The sequence below is a fragment of the Ctenocephalides felis genome, unplaced genomic scaffold (genome assembly GCF_003426905.1).
Source record: "Ctenocephalides felis isolate EL2017-DRISC unplaced genomic scaffold, ASM342690v1 CF-g0.4_SCAFFOLD_01170, whole genome shotgun sequence".
NCBI lineage: Eukaryota > Metazoa > Arthropoda > Insecta > Siphonaptera > Pulicidae > Ctenocephalides > Ctenocephalides felis.
The window spans coordinates 15968054-15989459 of NW_020537324.1; the positions used below are offsets into that span (position 1 = coordinate 15968054).

General features: G+C 30.2%; 1 protein-coding gene across 1 annotated transcript in view; it reads left to right on the top strand.

Annotated features, from left to right (window-relative positions):
- LOC113366368 overlaps positions 1-21406 on the top strand; it is a 173226-nt gene that overhangs the window by 115005 nt on the left and 36815 nt on the right. The window contains exons 3-5 of the mRNA XM_026607968.1: positions 19127-19326; positions 20036-20170; positions 21118-21260. Of these exons, the coding sequence (XP_026463753.1) occupies positions 19127-19326; positions 20036-20170; positions 21118-21260 (478 nt within the window). The remainder of the gene's footprint in view (positions 1-19126; positions 19327-20035; positions 20171-21117; positions 21261-21406) is intronic.

Below are 21406 nucleotides of genomic sequence, written 5' to 3' on the forward strand. Positions count from 1 at the left end.
TATCTAAAAATTTGATGTGCATATGTCTAATGATCATTTTTGACCGCCAGGTGGCATTTTTTTCACTTTTTTTACTAAATCTCCGAAACCGTTAGATCTGCCTTCATGAAAATTTGATAAGTTCATCATCTTGTTAATACAAGTAAAATGTTTTTTGAATTATTCAAATCGGACGCTCCGTTCTCTTAAAAACTGAGTTACCGTTTTTGGAACTTTTTGCACCATATCTTCGGAACGGCTAGACGTGCCTTTGTCAAAAACTAATCAGCACGTCTCCTTATCAATACGAATCAAATGTTTTTTGAATTATTTAAATCGCTTCATCCGTGTTCCCGAAATCGTCGACAAAAATTTGTATCCAAACACATATACGCACACGCACACACATACACACATACACACATACACACATACACACACACACATACATCCATTTTTTCTAAGGTATGCCAAAATATTCAGAAACATCTGAAACGTAAAGATATATAAAAAAAATATTTTCGATTTTTTTGCGATTACTATAACTTACCCTACGGAAAGTTAAAATAACAGGAGTTGAACTAGATCACAATCATTTGAAAAACTACTGATAGATTAATTTTTTTTTTTCTGATATATGATAAAAAAGTTTTATGTTTTGATTTGTGTTTAAAAAAATTAAGTTATGAAATCCCATGCTTTACTAAATTTTCAACTTGGGTAGTACTTCCCTAGGAAGGATGTCTTGTGAGAATCAAGAGAAATTATTTATTAAATCTGTCTGTATTTTTTTTAGAATAAATGAATTTACTAATTATCAGTTATGCATAGCAAATACCACATTATATGATTAAAATGTTTTTAATAAAAATTAAATTATGAAATTCAACGCTTTACTAAATTTCCATCATCGGTAGAGCATCCCTAGGAAGGATGTCTTGTAAGGATAAACAGAAATTATTTATTAAATTTATCTGTATTTTTTCCAGAATGAATAAATTAACTAATTATCAATTATGCATAGTAAACATTCTATTATATGATTAGAATATCCTCAGTATTATCGAATTTTGCCTAACAACAAGCATACGATCGGTTCCGCCTCCGTGTTTTCTATTCAATCGTGGTATTCCAAGATCGGGATAATCTTCTGGAACGGCGAATGGCGCGCGGCGATAAGAATTTTCACAGCTTCCGTGCGTCAAGCAATAACTTAATAGTTCACATATATCACATCGACTGCCTTAATGTCAACTGTTCGTAATATGTATATGAAATATTGTATTCGTATATGGAATCACCGTACTATATGATTTTGTTCTACAATAGCATAATATAAAGTCTAATCTCCACTCTGGCGTCACTATGGTCTCGTTTCTGGTTTAGAGAAGACTTTGCGCCAGACAGAATGTCGCGATGGTAGAGATTCAGAACAGAGTAGATGAGATCTTGATATATATTGCAATCGAAATTTTTAGAATTCATGGTTGTGTTAAAGATTTCTTTAGATAAATTATGGCGATATCAAATCAAATTGCTTTTTATAGATACTGCATTCATCGTATTTTGAGGAACTATTTCAAGTTTATCGTGCAAATTTATTCTAAGTGTTATTGTTGACTTGTTGTCATTGCATATATTATACTCATTAAACAGTTACACATTTTACATAATTTAATTACAGAAATGTTATAAGGTAACGGGTAATCAGAAACCAAAATTTTTATATATAATCGCGTTTCGAACACTTGTGAACATATAATCATATCTTAGAAAATATGCATGTATGTGAGTACGATATCAAGAGCACGAATCAACCGATTTGAATGATTGAGAAAACGTTCGAGTCGTATTAATGGGGATATATGCTGATTAGTTTTTGACAAACGCAGGTCTGCCATTCCGGAGATACAAAGCAAAAAACGCAAAAACAACCAGTTTTTGAGAAAACGATACATCCGAGCTCTATATGCTGCTCTATCAACAACTAGCAATACCTTATTTTTCAGGATATCGATTCTTTCACAATTCCGCTCCAGCTAGTTTATGAAAATCATGATGCGTCAAATATTTTTTGCCATAAGATAAACAAGTAAAATGAGAGAACAAGTACATTAATATTAAATTTCTCTAACCACTTTCATATATTCGGACGTTTCAATCATGTCGCCTTGTAGCACGGGGACGCGCTGTGAGTGATCTGAATTAATTACGCAGGCATGTCACTCGGCTGCGCCTGATATGATGTGATACCAGGCCGGCCTCTGCCAATTCTGTACTCTTGTTAATAAGAGGGCTGGGATAGATTTTGGCTTAGGATAGTCTTTATAATACCATATACACTAATGAGTATAAACAATCAGCACTTATTTTTAAAATGTTTATGGAAACGTAAAACATAGTTCTAAAATAAATTACAGAAGTGAACAATATTGTTTGCGAATAGTGTGCATAATTTTTATTGGTCAATACAAATAATGCATTTTTTGTTATTAATAAATCATTCATAATAACACACTTTATAATTTCATGATCTTATTAACTTCCCGTAGGGTATTTTATTGTAATGGGCCGAAAATCGAAATAGAAAATTTTTACATTTCTCGACGTTTTGAAGGTTTCTGAACATTTTGGCATACCTCAGAAAAAATGGATGTGTGTGTGTGTATGTATGTATGGATACAAATTTCAGTCACGTTTTCGGGCGCAAGGATCAACCGATTTGAATGGTTCAAAAAACATTCGACCTGCTTTTTGGCAAAGGCAGGTCCAGCAGTTATGGAGATAGAGAGCAAAGAGTGCAGATAATAGAAATCGAGTTTTTGAGAGAATGGAGCATTCCGATTTGAATGATCTAAAAAACATTCAATTAGTAATGATTGGGAGAAGTGTTTATTAGTTTTTGGCAAAGGCAGCCATTTCGAAGATACGGAGCTAAATGTGTAAAAAATGGCTGTTCTTAAGAGAAATAAGCGTCCGATTCAAAGAACTTTCTGCTTGTCTTAACAAAATAATTGATTTTGGAAAAAATTCTGTTTCAACTTTTTTTTTTTTTTTTGTATATCGAAAATATTCAGATTTTATTTTTAATTCTGATTATAGTTCTAATATACTTTAAACAATAATTTCAACTTTGCAATTCAGTTTAAATAATTTTTATAAATATTAGACAATGTTACAATATTAATAATAATCTATTTGAAAACATTCAGTATTCCTTGAACATTTCGTTACGGTACGGTAAGATCCAGCGATTTGCCTTAAGGCACGATGCCATACGCCCCACTAGTTTATGGTGATAAATTGTCAATTGTTTTTTCTAAAAAAATTTAGCCATTGGTCATTGCACTACATAGGACTATATTATGGGGTGGGCAGAAGACAAGAGAGATCTGCATCTACATTAGATTGTACATGGTAGATGCAGATTACTCTGTAATGCACACATCAAGTAACATGTGTGTAAATTGCTAATGAGGTTAGACGTGTAAATTATCTTTAGAATATTGATATTGTAAAGAGATATTTAAATTATCCTAGCGGCATAATTCGATTTTAAAAATATGTTTTTCAAATTGATATTGATTATTGCCTATACCAGTGATTACCAAAGTGGTCCACATGAACCCCACGAAATGAAAAATGGGGTATATACGAATTATTATATTTATTTATATCACAAAATAGAGTAATAATAATTTTGAATCAGCATACTGTTACAGTTACAACCTACTCGCATCTTAATCTGCAAATATCATTTCTTAAATTTTCTTATGCCAAAAATACAAGAGGTTTTAGTTTAATTTAAATTAAAATTTGATACAATTTCATAATGATTTTTTCGACTAAAAGTGATTTTTTAAATCGTACTAAACCTTTCATAGTCTCTGTTTCCTCCGTATCTTGTTTTGGAAATTCGTCCCTCGTAATTAGCTAAGTTTGGTCCAAGCAGTCGTGCTGTCGCCCGTCAATCGCCCGTCAATCGCACGTCGTATCAATCATTCTCGAAGTGCGAAATGGACGCGCATGAGAAGCAGTGCAATATGCCGCCGAAAGACGAGCCCAAATTGATGGCGATGGCGATGGCTATGGCTATCCACGGACGGGATATTTCATCAGGAATTTTATTCGCCCAGATAAAACATGAAACTTGTTTGATTAATAGACACATAAATATGTGATGCAATCCGCTCTCGCTGGACTTAGAGATCGATTGGTGTAATTAATGGATATTATGTTACTCATTTTATTATATACAAGTGCAAGTGTATTAGTAGTATATCTTGTATACAATTATCAACTATTTGTGTATGATGTGTTACTAATTATATTTTTAGTCAAATGTATAAAAATAGACAATAAGGTGCTTGTATAGACGGGGTCATGAGTTCAAATCTCTTGTCTGAATAATCTGATATCGTGCAATAGCGATGTTCATTCTAACTTCAAAATATGGCTCAAATATATGTTTTCAATTGAAAATAGCACATTTCGAGCAATACGGTGTGAATTGGCAATGGAAAGTCTCTCACAACATTCTTCCTTGAATCGAGTTAGAGTTTAACTCTGCTCGCAAAACTGCTCTAGGGCCTGACAACGCATTATTTATTTATTATTATATTTTTTTCTTTATTTACAGTTAAGAAGCACAATCTGTCGTTCTTATACAACATTTAGAAATTTTGATGGTTTATTAGATAATAGAAAAAAAGGTCGAAAGGTCACCCATTGGTGATCGATTCGATGTTGGATATGTTTAGCTTATGGATGTAGCACTGTTGTGAAAATATTTAATTAAGCCTACGACTAATTCTACATATTATAGTATTACTAAAGAATATCAAAAAGGGGCCGTTTTCTTCTGAGTCGTTCAATGCCATGTTTTTTTATTAAGTTTTTGGCCATGATGTTAGGGTGGTTCTGAATTCTATCCTTGTATCTCAGACTGAACTTTTCAATTTCTTCCTTAACAGTGTTAATGTTCAAATACCAACCAATTTGGGACATACTTGGGTGCGTTTATAATTTCTTTCAAAATCTTTTTGAATTCTTTGTATTGTGGCAATGTTGGATTTGCGTGCGGTTCCCCAGAGCTGTATTCCGTACGTCCAAATTGGTTTCAACTCTTGTTTTCTTCTCTTGATTTCTAGCTGTTGGCGTTTCTTTTGAATATTATATTTCCATGATAGTTTGGCATCGAGGTGCAAGCCCAAGTATTTAACTACATTTGTCTGTTGCAACCTTTGGTTAAACAATACAACAGGTGGGCAAGTGTTTTTTCCTCAGGGTGAAGGTGATGTGAATATTCATTATTATATAAAAATATTTTATTCAACAAGTATCTCATTAGCATCGGATCAAAAATATAAAAATCATCATATAGATAATGGGCTATCAGTCTATCAATTGATGGCATTCTATTAAGGCCAGGTTAAGGATCCGATTCGCGTAGAACATATTTGGTCCCAATTGTTATTTGAACAGAAAACATATTTTAGTAGATTCTTACATGAACAATCAAAGTGCATGAATATAAAGAAAAAACAAGAAAACAAGAATTACTCCGAAAATTCTCAATTGGTTCTGATTTTGAATTAGGTCGAACAGAAGTTTACTCTTGAGTCATCTTATATGATTTTCCGAAATACCATTATATTTACGACAATTACTATGTCATAATTAAAATAATCTTTCTTCAATATCATTTGGCTTCAACCGTATTTCACTCCGACAACGTTTTGCTTGAAGATGACTAAGAGATCTTGTAGGAAGCTGCCGCACTCCGGGCTTATAAATTTCATCTCGGTGCCCGGGACGGTTTGAGATATATATCTGTTGAGGTTACATAACCACCCTGCACTATGGTTCGCCTCATTAAGCAACGTCAATTAAAATTAGCGCCACCCTCGGAGGGATAGGGAAACCTTTAATAATAGATGCACTGATGTGCATCTGCATTCCAAATGACCTGATTGGCTAAATGCTAATGTGTTATTCATTGTATTATGAATTTCATTAATTTTAATTGTTGCTCATGCCAAATCTTTCAGATCTAATGCAAAATTTATACGATCGCTTTCTGCATTAGGAGGATTATGTATTATCTAGAGATTTGAGTTATGCAATTCCTTAAATGGTACAAAAAATAACTTTTTATTCATTATTTTTAAAATAAGTTACATATGAGATTTATGTTTTCATAAATCTCTCATTTATTAAATTTTGGGCTTACCCGTGGCCTAGTGGTTAGAATTTTAGTTTTTTAACAACCTTGAACATCCTGATGTCCAGCAGTAGTGGTTTTTACGTCAAACTATAGAGGGTACAAGTGAAAATGGTCTCTTTGGCATTTTTGCACAAATTAAATATCATTACTATTAGAGTGACACTAATGATAAAAATACATCAAATAAACGTTGGCCAATTATTAAGTTACATCACAACAACTTATATGACTTCTAAATACTTATATGACTTATATGTATTCTAAAAAAACTCTTTCTCTTTCTTATAAGAGAGAACATAGTTTTGAGTACTTTGTGCTAACAAAAAGACTGAAATATACATTTCAAAAGTATTATAATGAAGGGTTTTAAAAGTCTTATTCCTCGCGTTCTCTTATCAAATACGTATGTTTTTTTAATAGGCTTATGCATAAACACCTTTGAAAAATCTTGTAAAATATTGTGAGAAATTATTCGAAATCGTTTGAAAAATAATATAATATTAATACTAAGAAATATAATGAGCTTTATATTTATACGCATATTGTGAGTAATGTGTATGCATCATTCCTAATAAATCGTTTTTATACAATATTTAGACAAATATATATACAAGGTATCCCAGAACTCAACGTCGAGCCGAAACTGGGTGATGATATTGACCTGAACTGAACAGTCCTGAAAAGTATAAAGAAAAAAATATTCACGTTGTTTGAAAATTGTGAACTTCTGTGTACAACCTAGAGCTTCGGTGAAATGAATTTTTAGTAAAATACTATTTGCTTGATCAATTATTTATTATTTTTTACCCAATTAATATAATCAATTATCAATCTAATAAGGCGAAGTAAAACGTAATATAGTCATTTAAATATTATAAAAATTGTTTTGTCCCTTATTTTACGATCATAGTTTCTTTCCCCTGGGTACTTACACAATGTCAAGTCTTCGATTTTGCGTCTGCAGATTGATGAAAAAATAAAAAGGATTTTTCTCTGGGCATAATTTCTCAGTTTCCACCCTGTTAATTTGCGCGGAAGTCGCCGTGGCAAAAGCCTGTCGTTACAGCGTCCCAGAGTATGGACCACGTACAGTATTAATCGCGTGCAGCAAAATGAAGAAAAAAACGAAAATATATGCCCTGCTGGATTTTGATTATGTACATTTACATGCGGATAGTTTTGTTTAATTTTGTACCTACTCGGTTTTATTATTGTAAAATTTCTAATAAAATCTTGGAGAAATGATGATTAAAAAATGTATTTTTAAGTGGGTGTTTCATGTGCAGAGATCTCAATTTGGTTAGAAAATTTATTAAACGAAGTACAATAAAAATGAGATTGTATTATATCACCTGAAATATTCATTTTGGTAAAATTGTTGTTGGATAACTTGGTTGTTATTAACGATAAGTCAAGTTTGGTTTTATCAACGATAACGAAGAATTTTGATTACTTTTCAATTTTCGTTATGGATAGAAAAAATCTCAAAAAAAATAAGAAACTTCAATTTCATGAGGATCTACAATTTCTTAATAGATTAAAATTTTTCTATTTAAACAATTTCCTGAAATATAAATTAAATTATTTTCTCACCAATGATATATCGTTTTTATTTATTTCGTTAAAATTTTGATTACTTTGGTATTTATAGATTTGAAGCAAAATGTGAAAATTGAGATTACTATTGAATTTTTAACATGAATATAAGAAATTGACAAAAAATGTATTCATTTATGTTTTTTCATCACGTTTCATCAAGTGTGTCTATCCAAACCATAACCTAATATATAATTTCAATCATCCCAATACTTGTGATGGGGTAGAGCGGGGCTTAAAGGTCCGCATGTAAAATGGTCCACCACCGATATCTTTTTAGTTGCGATTTTTTAACAACTATATTTGGAAGTAGAGGGAAAAAAATAAATAACTGGTCATAAACAAAGTATTTTCTTTCGTTCTTATTTTTTGGTTGTGAGCACTGTTGTTCAGTTTACGAAACCTCGATATAATTGTTAAGTCTACGTTATTTAATTTTTTTATAAGATGTATTGTTAATTTGAATTTAGATTCGATAGTTTTTCATATAATTTTTATAAAAGCTAGCACGTGGAAAGGGTTAACAGGACCAACTGAAACATTACCTTGGCGGAAGTGTAAATAATAAAAAACAGCAAATTCAAAAGTGAATTGAAGTTAAGTGAATAAAAGTAATTTTACGAGAAATAAATTGAATAGTTATTACAATTCTGCTGATATATATAAATATTTCTGAAGAAATTCCAGATCAAGGTTATATATAGTGTTATGTACGTGAAAAATATATCCATGAATTGGTTGAATAATGTAGCCATTATTTCGTAAATCCCTTTTAAATTTAAAAATAAGATATTGGACCTGTTTGTCCCCTGGCCTACCTATTCCAGCTTCTAAAAGGGACCAGGTGACAAATTTTTGATAAACGGCATAAAAGCACATTTCTACAATGATGGGTAATTTGCAAGTTATTAAAAATTAGAATTAATTTGTTTTTAAATCTACTCTAATCAAAAATGTAGGTTCCCTATTGATCTAATTCAAAAATGTTGTTTTATCGTGTAACTACTAAATATTATTTGCCTATGTATATGCATTCCCAATCATTTCAGTTACTTTACATGAGGCATTATACTATTTGATTGAAATCTCACAAAAATAAATATTTTGTTTGTTCCGCTGAATACTAAATAAATATAATTGTTGCATTCGTATCTCGGCGTATACCATCACGTTGTAGTATCTCTCGTCTATGTTTTTTGATTGAAATAATTTCAGCAAGTTGACGCGGCGTCATCAATTTGCGTTCCGCAACGCACAAAGGCCGCCGACGTTAGCATCTATGGGGGTTGTGCATTCTGTGTTATGTTACACGGGCGGCGTGGTACTAGAGCATGCATGTTCTACTCTATATTCGTGGAAGGCGCAAACTAATCCTCTCGACGCCATTAAACCCGAGATTAAACATTCAACAATACGTCTTGCATCTGACAGTGGTCCGCAACCGTTACAACATCAACAATTTGAATTGTTAACTAACAATTTGCAGCGAGGATTCCGAAGATGACTTGTATTGGACCAGCGATATCAGTTTTGTATGGAATACGTAATAGATGTAATGGACAATTTTAGCATTTTTAGGTCGTTGTGATCGAAATATGTGTTATGATTGCAAAGTAAATTTTTGTAAGTATCCATTTTACTTCTGACATGATTGAGGATCTTACAAATTAAAAGCTTAGATCATAACCTAATAATTATTTTCAATACAAAAGTCAGTCTATAATTTGTGCATTCTTGAGGAAATTCTGAATAATAGGTCGTACGCAAAAATGCACCTAATATTAAATTTTGAGTCATATATATTCGGAAACAAACAAACCTTACTACCCAATGTATAGCACTATATACTATCAATTGTCTATTACTTCTTCAAATTTTAGACAACATCCAGTTGACATGAAAATATTTCTAGTATTAAAATAACTGATTACAAATGTGGTATATAAGAGAAAGGGGTAGCCAAAAAAAATATGAATAGTTTACCTCCTGAAATGGACGTCACATTAAAATGTTCTTGGGTCATTTTAATAGTCTTTGCAAGAGCTAATCTAAACTGAAACTGAATAATTTAAATTTAATTAGGACGTTTAATAAATAGTTTTTTGAAGCAAAAAAAGTATAATGTATTTTTTTATTTTCGGATTATAGAAAATTTAAATGAAGGAAATTGGTCCCAAAATTTAGAAAAAAATGTTAGGGGTGGACAACCCTTAATGTAAATAAATAAAATTTTGAAGTAAAAAAAGTTGTGCAATTTTACATTTAAAAAAAAAATCATAAAGAAAATTGATCTTAATTTAAAAAAAAAGTATGAGGTTTAGACTATTTTTGAAAAAACAAATTGTTATTTGAAGTATGATGAAAAATAGATAGTAGTCTATTCTCAGACCTACTGAATACGAATATAAAATATGGTAAAAATTGGAAAAGCCGTTTGGGAGAAGTATGGAAACATGTGACATGGAAATTTTATATATAAGATATTTCTAATACTATATTATTAAAAATATTATTTATATTAAATCACATATTATACAAATAATATTATTAATAATAACAATTTACATCTTATTATTATACGTTTATATTCAACAATAGTTTCATTTGTTCACTAATAAAAAGACCTTTACAATTTTCATATCTTGAATTCCTTCCTAAATTATTAACTTCCGTGTCCTCTTACACGTACACGTCAGTTATATGGAACATTCAAAAACAATACATTAGCAAACATCGATGTTTTATAATGAGTTTTGTACCTGTTTATGTACAAAAGCGATGTTTACAATTAATTAAGTGTAGATAATCATTATTTTTAACAAGTGACGGCTCCCGTTGTTTGCTCGCGAAGCCTTTGATCATGATTGAACCTTTGTTTTGGAAATCGACAGCTGTCTATGAAGCGCACTTGTTAATGATTAGAAGTAGCGTATTTTCGAAATATTATTTCTGGTAATTATTTGTGGTTGCAGAATTATTTTTAATGAGAATGGCAATTTTAACTCTTGATTTATTTGGGGAAATATTAAATTATGTAGAATAATATAATATTATAAAAGAATAACAAACTAGTGTAAGTGAAATGTTGCTTTTATGCAAGGCAGATAATGGACTTCACCAACAATTAATATTTAAATAAATTTTTCATTTGCCTAAAATTTTTGTTTTTGGTTTCATTTCAAAGCAATTTTTAACTAATATCTCTCAAATAGACTGATTAATATCTGCAATTGGGTTAAAATTATTATTTTAAACTTTAATGAACTTTTATATTCAAATTAAGATCTTTGTTAAGACAATAAACTTTATATTTATATAAAGTTTAATCAAAACAATATTTACCAATACTAATCAGCACAATTACCATCTGATATCTTGTGATCAGTTTTTGAATTTTCAAGGGCTCAAAGGTCCAATTTGATTTTTAGCAATTATATTGTGAAAATCAAACCAATTGTATCATAGCAAATAACACACATCAAACAAATAATCAGTGGTGTTGTCGAGCCGGAACGCGCCGGAACGTCGTTCCGGCAAATCATTTTTGAGCCGGAACGCGTTCCGACAAGAAAAAATATAAAAACATCGCTACATACAGAAAATGATTTAATAAGAAAATTTTATACGTTATTATTCAACTAATTTTTATTAAATGTTATTATTGTAATAAACATATATATATATGTGCACAAAATGGGTTTTGTGATAATTTTTGTTTCTTTCCTTTTTGAACGGAACTGGAAAAACATGAAAATCGGTTTTAGAACCGGTTTTTAAATTTTAGCGTTCCAGCAAAAAAATATTAGCACAAAACCACTGGTTTTATCAAAGTCGTTTTTAATTTAGTAACAAATTGAGGTGTATGAACTTCTTATAGAAAAAATAATATTTATAAATTAAATCTTACATTCATTCGCATTTCTTCTACGCTAACATCTACATCATAGGTTTCTATTCATGTATTTTTATAGCCTTACGTGTGCCTATACGTTGCATTCTATACTACACGCCTTACATCTATACCATACGCTATATTTCATTATATACTCTCAAATCCCTACATTGTATACCGAATACACCTAACCTATATCTACTATATATCCTATTACCTATAATTTCCCTTACACGCTACATTAACCCTACCGAGATTCGAACCCGGGTCCGCCGCGTGGCACGCGACGACCTTATCCACTACACCACCGTAACGCTACAATCAACCGTCTTTTTTCGCGTGTCGTCGCGCCACCTTAGTATTAATTACCTAATTAATTAGAAAATTACCCGCGGAAACAACAGTGCGTCCCATATTATATTATTAGTGGGGGTACCCGATAGGGTAGTGGTTAAGGTGCGCGACTTCCACGCGGAGGTCCCGGGTTCAATTCCCGGTATAGGCAATAGATAGGTAGAGATAATACATAGGGCGTAAGGTAAACCTATATAATATAGGTGAATATATAAAGTAAGAAGTAAAAGGTCTGTAGGTATATAATAAGTAATGACGGTATAGATATCTCACGGTATGATAGATAATAGATATCTATATATGATATACAATAATATAGTATAATATGATAGGTAATAGGTTATCTATCATATTATTAATAGAATATATAAATTAGACAGTAGTATTTATAAGAAGTAAAAGGTATGTAGGGTATATAATAAGTTAATGACGGTATAGGTATCTCACGGTATGATAGATAATAGATATCTATATATGATATACAATAATATATAATAGTATAGTATGATAGGTAATAGATTATCTATCATATTACTAAGATAAGTCTTATAAAGTATTGTAATAAATCTTGAGTACGTTTATATCATAATAAATACATGTAGGTATTTATTATTTACCAGAATAAATATGATTAATGTCATTGAAGAATATAAATTATGTACTCAATGATTCCCTCATACTTGTACAATTTAATGTATAGACTAGCTGTGTATAATAGAGTTAATTATATAAAAAGTCAATATATTAGATTTGTGAGTTCTTATCGAAATATGTATATCAAATTTTTTGAACCGGTTTATGAACCGGATTTTAAATTTTAGCGTTCCGGCAAAAAAAATATTAGCACAACACCACTGCAAATAACTATCTAACTATGTTCACTAAAACTCTGGTAGTTTTACTAATTCATCATTGTAGGTATAAAAAGCTGTTAAATCTAACTCAAAACTAACAATACATCTTATAGAACTATTGAATAACGTGTACTTAAAAATTATCTTGAGGGTAAATTAAACAACAATGCCCACAACTAAAAAAACTAACAACGAAAAAAATTTTTTAGTTATGTATTTTCAAACATTGCAGTTTTTTCTCGAAAGCAACGTAGTAAGAATTAAAGTGATGGCTGATCATGCATCTTTTTCTTGTCTAATTTCAAATATTGCTGTTAAAAATTTCTTAACTTGTTTTTGAGATATTGATGCTGGATCATATTAACCGTGGACCTTTAAGTCCCGCTCTACCTTAGTATTAAATTTATGTTGAAAATCAATCGGTTGACTTGAAAGAGTAAATTTCGATTATGTTGATTTTTGTATATGCATGCGCAACATACAATGAATTGTGTCTGCCACTTGATGAAAATTGATTTTCGATTAACGTCCAATAAAATATTTAACAAGTCTAATAATATTATCTATTTTCAGTTTTATATAAATATATATTTATCCTTGCTTTTGTTTTATACTGAGCTTGGTAATTTCGAAACGGCGAAGAGACGCACCGATATTGTGACAAAGAAAATCTTGTAAATAATAAATTAGCGTAGTAAGGGATTCGACATCAAATTGACATTGACAACCCCCTTTAACTAATTCAACATTCGCAACCGATTTTTTACGATCGTCACGAAACAATAAGTCCGTACACAAAGGCTGACGCCCCCGTCGATTGTGTCCCCGTCCACGGACAAAATGAGTTTGTTCGTGCTATTAAAGAACGCGCGATAGGTCATTATTCGTGTCCTTATGCAAATAAGTCAACTTCCCGCTTGTCACCTCCTTCGCAGATTTTCCTATCGAAAAGCGGAGTGTATTTCGGAAAACGGTACGTTCGGTGTAATCTAGTCGCGAGAAAAAAAAACAATTTCCGCCTGTGACGTTTCCTGCTTCCGGACTGCGACTCTCAGTTCCTGTACGATATCGCACGTCACGCTTGAGATTCCAAAATTGTCGTTTTAATGCATATTTAATATTTCTACCTGCATTTTATACTTTGTAATCTCTAGTATTTTATTTCACTGTATATCTTAAGTTGTTAGTGAAAATTATATTTTAATTGAAATACTTAAATAATTCGGCTTATTATGTATGGTAGGGCGGGGCACAGCAATCCAATTTGACTTTAATTATTGGGTGAAAAACAAACCAATTACATCGCAATAAACAACACATACCAAACAAACAACTATCTGACTATGTTCATCATAACTCCCAGATATTCCATCATGGTAAAAATATGTTTTTTGCTTGTTTTCAAAAATTTGTTAAGTGTTTTCTTACGCCAGAGGGCAAAAAGATCCACATTTTATTTTTAATTTCAGAAATATGTTATAGAATAATATATACATCATTGAATTAATGCAATGCAGTTTAATTATCAGGTTGAACAACAGAGTTAAAAATCATAATTCAAATACTCATTTTTTAAAATTTTATTGATTACTACTTTCTAATCTCGTTTTGGTAGTTATTTTTGTTTAATTTATTATAATCAATCTTATTGTTACTTGAAATACTATAATTACAAATGAGATTAACACAAGTCCTATTTAAAATACATATTTTATGGGCACATTTTTATAATAACTAATATTTTAGTTTATCTTTTGTAAAATTGCTTTTTTAACTTATTTTACATTTTTATTAACTAGTTTCTATTTGTTTACACCTTGTCAGAATAAAGGTTTAGGTGGTGTTTTTCATGCCAACCACCATATGCAAGCTATTAAATAAATAATAAATACATCATTGAATTAATGCGATGCTGTTTAATTATCAGGTTGAACAACAAAATTAAAAATCATAATTTAAATACCCACTTTTAAACATTTTATCATCTGTTACTACTTTATGAATCTCGATTTAGTAGTTATTTTTGTTTAATTTATTATAATCAATTTTATTGTTTCTTGTAATTTAATAATCACAAACGAGATTAACACAAGTTCTATTTAAAATACATGTTTTATGAGCACATTTTTTATAATCAATAATAATTTATCTTGTGTAAAATTGCTTTTTTAACTTATTTTACATTCTTATTAACTAGTTTCTATTTGCTCACACCTTGCCAGAATAAAGGTTTAGGTGGTGTTTTTCACGCCGAACCATATGCAAGCTATTCTAGATTTTATATAAAAAAATATAGATTCTAGCTTAAAAATAACATCACACCTTGTTCCATAAGGAAAAAGAATATATTAGAAATTTTATTCAGGTAACCTAAACTAAACAACCATGCTCAAAAACAAAAAGGATCAATAAAAAATACTTTTGTCACAAAATTGAAAAGTGTCTGTTAAAGTCATAGTAGCGAAGTCGCCCGATTTAAGACGAAGGCTGGCTACACATCTTTTACCCTCTACATTCAAATATTGCAGATCAATACTAGTGTAATATTGTAAAGGAAAAAAAATTTCAATTTACTGGTAATTGAGATAATGGGGGTGGACCTTTTTAAATGCGAACCTTTAAGCCTATATAAATATATATGCACGTACTGTATTCAGTACGAAGTTCTACTACAAGATATTTTTTGAGTAGAAATAATACTACAAATCGTGATAATAAATATTTTTTCAATAATTCACATCATTTTTTAAATGATTTTTTATTTTTATAAATATATATATATATATATATATATATATATACTTATAGTGGACAAAATTGTAAAAAGATTTTTAATAAATATATAGTTAATTATAGATTTTGAATAATATTGTAAAATAAAAATTCTATTCAATTCTATTCTCAATATTTTGTTGAATAATATTGCAACAAACCAAATGATAAAACGTTCAATTTAGTAAAGTGTTTCAAATCCACAATTGATTTTCATTGTAAATTAAAATGCACGATCTCTAAATATGATAACCAAAAATAATATTTCTTAGTAACAAATGATAATCTTACTTTCAAATTTCGGAAACTTGCAGAAGCTTTCGGCGTTAAACTTGCGGCACGTCGCATGCTAATTCTCAGCTACAGTGTTTATTTGCATATCGTGCCCGCCCCACGAAATATCTTTTCTCTTTTCTCTTTTTCCCTTAGAATATTCGAAGTTGTTCCATGGATCGTAATAGCGACGCCGTAATGAAAGAAATCAAAATACTTTTAAAAACATCCCCTTCAGCAGGAAGAAAAGTCCACACGAAAGGGTTGACAAACTTTCCGGCTAAAAGTGATTTCAAACAAAATGTTGCGACCACGCTATCGTGGAGAACGAGTAAATACGACCACGATAATATTTACATATTTTTCAGCTGTTAACACGAAATGTTTGGAACTTAGATTCGATGTAAAAAGTAATAAATGAGTCATTATTTTTTTACTCTATTTCTTTATTAAAATATCAATATCAGAAGCAATGATTTCTTTCTACAATATAAAATTTTCAACAAATAAAATATATTTTCTTATCAAAAATTATGTGAAATACGCTTATAATGAAGTACAATATTAATTTATAAAAAATCACGGTACATTCTCCCACAGGGAACATTATTTAACCATTTCGCGGCAGTGACACTGCTATACGAGACGGAAAACCACTCATAAATGTTAAAAAAAATATTTTAAGGTTTTCTAATTAATATCAATAAAAATCTATTTAAAATGAAAAAACACTGAGTGTTTACCACAATAATTAATTAGAATCCTCCATTATTCAGCTCAGAGTGATAAATCTTGAAGCAAAAGTTGACTAACGTGATGTTGTCTAAAATGTACTCATTATTATCCATTATAATTCTTCACATTGTTATTATCTATTTAAATAAATGAAATTAACCCTATCATCTATAAAAATATGTAAAAAACAACCAATGAAAGAAATTATTGTATTGTAGATATTAATACTTGATAATTTGTCGTGTTAATTTCACCCCGTGTTATATAAACTTAATAATTCTTACCTGCTGAAGTTAACTTTTATCGACTTTTCCACTTGTTCTTCTAATGTCAATAATGATTAAAAAATTTCAGACATTTTAACATCTTCTCTCCGCATAAGTTATTCAGTAGGTTTATTTATAATTCCCATTGATTCGCTGCGTTGGCTCGGCCATATATTTTCAGTGTTACCTGTAGGAAGTTTCCAAGATAGTTCTAAGACAGAGATAGAGTCAAATGCTTCGGAACCAATTTAAAGTAATAAAATCCGGCTAATGCCCTATAAACTTCACCTTACATACCAACATACATAACTTCATGAATTCGCATGTGTAAAGTCCGTGGGAATGTTCACTAACACACCGAAAAATTTACGAAATTGAACTTCTACGGTATTTGGCACGACCTGATACTGATTTTATTCTACTGCACTTTGGAAATTGTATTTGAAGTTTGTGTTAATGATTTTTTGGAAAAAAATTAAATTATTTTCCACTGATGTTAATAGGAATCGAGGCGATAAGAATTAGAAACAAATTACCAAATAAGAGGATAATATAAAAATGCTAGTTTTTATCAATTTATGTCAAATAATCACAGTATGTTTTTAGTAAATAATATATGTTTAGCATCTTTATTTGCAATGAATAATTTAACAAAAAATCAAAATGAATTATTATTAAATATATCAATAAATGTATTTATTTATTTCAAATAACTTGCTGTATACATCTGAAAAACGATAGCTATCATTAATTCTATTTACTTCTTTCTATCGTTTTTTTTAATTACAGTCTTATAATTATAAAGACCTTCGTATCAAATAGAATTGACACACCATTTTTTCTTATTTTTCAATCGGATTTAATTAAATAGAATAATTTTAACTAAACTATTAATATCATATATAATTATATATATACTCTATAATTTGGAATCGTCAGAATAAATATAAAAATTGTATTATGAGATATCGCCAAATACATGCTTTAGGTTATATGAAGTTTTGGTGAAAAATTTCAAAGATTGTAGTATTAGTAATTTGAGAAAAATGCATTAATTTATTATAAACTAATTTGAAAATAGTCATAATTAATGAAAATTTAAATATTAACTTCTCGTAGGGTAAGTTATAGTAATTGCAAAAAAATCGAAAAAGACAGTTTTCATACATCTTTACATTTCAAAGGTTTCTGAACATTTTAGCACACCTTACAAAATTAGCAAAAAATGGATGGATGTGTTTAGGGATGTATGTGTGTATGTGCGGATACAAATTTTCGTCGACGATTTTGGGAACATGGATCAACCGATTTAAATGATTCGAAAAACAGTCGATTCCTATTGATACGTAAATTTTAAGAGACGTGCCAGAGAGTTTTTGACAATGGCAGACTCAGCCGTTTTGGAGATACGGTGCAAAAAGTGCAAATATGGCAGTAGTTCTTTTGTACTGGTATAATTGTTATATAAATTAACATATGTAGGGTTTCCATTTGAAGGAAGTTAGTCGCATACTTCATCATATTTTTTGTTAATCGTATTATGAATAAAATTTATACACTTTAACGATACCCTATAACAATCAAGATTGTCCTCCCTATGAGACGGCAGCTGAATGGCAAAGTTAAGCCAGAATTTCTTGTAGAATTTTTCCAAACAAAAGATAACATGTCTCTCAGAAAGAGGACATTGTGGAACTTTTCGATAACAACAAACACAAAACATACAAAACAAACACGAACAGAACTGCGATATAACGACAGGAAGTTTCTTGCTGTGTACGTGTCCACTATCGGAAACTCTCCGATACTAAATAAGACTTGACAATGACTAATTAATGCAAAGGCACGGAAACAGACCAGAGTTTGGCGGGTTCTGGATGTTCATTACTTTGTGAGTAGGTCGATATTTAGTTTAAACGAAGCAATTGTTCGGTAGTTTTACAGCTGGACTAAATTGGCAAAACATTTGGCATTTATACCTGTGTTTGATAGTATTCTCATAGAGAAGGTTATATATCTCAACCAAAGATGAAATTAGAATCATATTCATTTTTTAATATTTTTACATTCGAACATATTGAAATACTCATAATATATTTATATGTACTCATAATATAGTTGTTCATCTAAAATACAAATTTAAATTAATTTTATTCATTGAATTTTATTTCTTTTACAGCTACTACGCCTCTACGGCGTTTGCAAACCCGGTGCGCTTGTCACCGCAAGTGAAGCGCCCGCGCCTGATGTCAGGTGGACACCAGAGTCGCACTGCGATTCCAACAAAACAACAACAGCAAGCATGGGCCCCCATCGCACAGCACAGATGCCAGAGCCCTCCGAGACCATCTTCTTTAGCACACCAATTTAAAATATATAGTAAGTAGGAAAAACATAAAAATTATCATATTTGCAAAAATTGTAGTAATGGATTCATTACATGGAGATGGGACCGTATGTGTTGCCATTCATAAAAAACCAAGTGGTTTAAGAAGTCAACTTGACAGCCTATAGGACTCGTTAGGTTCTGATAGCTATTATTAATCATGTATATACAAAAATTTTATATTTATTTATAAAAATATGCAAAAGTTCGACTCTATCCCGATATAGTAAAAATTATACCAGTGAAATTGTAGAGAGCACAAAGCTTGTAACGGGGACGTAAGACTTAGATTTATAGCTAACTGAACTCGATTCTCGGAATAAAGTATGTGCTGTTCTTTACATTCTGTTCCTTTTTTCCTGTCCAACGTAGAAAATGCTCTAATAGAAACGTAGACCCGCTCATACAGGTGTGTCCAGATCAGCTTTCGGCGACTTTGGACATCCAAAGAAAAATGCTTCATTTTTCTCAATTATAATGATTAACATGTTGAGATTACTAGACTTGAGTATTTGAAATAAATTTTATATTTTTGAAAAAAATAATACAATTCATCAAAATAGCAATAAATAGCACAACACTTACTATAACATTTTATCTGGTGCAACAAATTATAACACATATAATATTTTGTGATTCAAACCTTAAAATTCACAATATTCTATAATTTTTAGCTAAATATTAATACCAAAATGGTTTCAGGTAATCCTGATATATTAATCTGTGGAAACTGCCGTGAGATGTTCACTGAACTCCTTGATCTCTTACAACACAAAAAGTCGTATTGCAAGTTACGTTTTACATGTAAATGCAGACCACAGGGAGATGAATATAATAGTAAGTATATTAAATAATGATTTAAAAAATAATTCGAGATAATCAAGAGAATATAGAATCTGAAATATAGTTTTTATGACCCGGTTGAGAGTACTTACCCATTAATATTTTTATGGCGTTATCGCTAATAATTGATTTCTTAGCATATTCTAGAAAATTTAATATTATCTAGTTATAAACATTCAGAATTGTTTAAAATATTGCATTTTTTGCATGTTATTATAGTTAAATAATTTTGAACAAAGAAATGTAGGTTTTTGTTTATAATTTACTCAATTATTACTACATTTACTACATTTGCTTTTACATATTATATTACTAATAAAAAGAAATATTTCCCAATAGATGCTCTATCTCAATATTCGTATTCTAACATTGTTATTGACGATATTGATTCGTAACTTTACATTGTCAGCTTTTATTAAAATCGGTGACAAGAGACATATAAATTAGTCTTGTTAATACAGAAAAAAGTCACAGATAAAAATTCACTTCATTTGCAAGAATGACAATGTTATTTTTCAATAACATCTCTATAACGAATGAATTTATACATCATGATGTAAAACGATAACAGACACCTGGGAACACTCTTTCATATGACAAAGTTTTTCCGGACTGGCGCGATATCCTGTCAATTTGCTTTATAAATGTGTTTTGGTGGAGCTTTTTCTCTATTTCAGAATAAATTGTTATAATATAATCATGATCATTATTTCAGTCATATGCAAAATAAATATATTAGATATTGTATTTGGTTTCATCTCTGATGTTTCATTCCAAATGCTTCGACGTTAAATGAAAATTGTTTTGTTTCTTATTTACGGAAAAGACATGTATTATCATTAAATATTATTATTTTTTTTGCAGAATTTTGTTTTATGTATCTTTCAGGTATAAAAGCGAATAGTTTCTAATAAAAATTATTCAACTATTTATTAATTTAGGTGGTGCAGACCTTTTGTGTGTCATTTGCAAAGACCACTTCAGCAGCGCTTGGGAACTAATGGTCCACGTGCAGGCTGCACATCTTGTTAACATCTACGAACTTGCTGCTCCTGATACTGCGCCGCCTTCTGAATGTGCAGAGGTAAGTGATATTATTTTTTTACTTCAATAATATTTTATTTTAATTTTTTAACAACAATATTTGAAAAGAGAGGGAAAAAGATGTATAACCAGTCATCACCTTATGACGTTGCCATCAGAAGATAGCATTGTTTGAAAATCCATAAT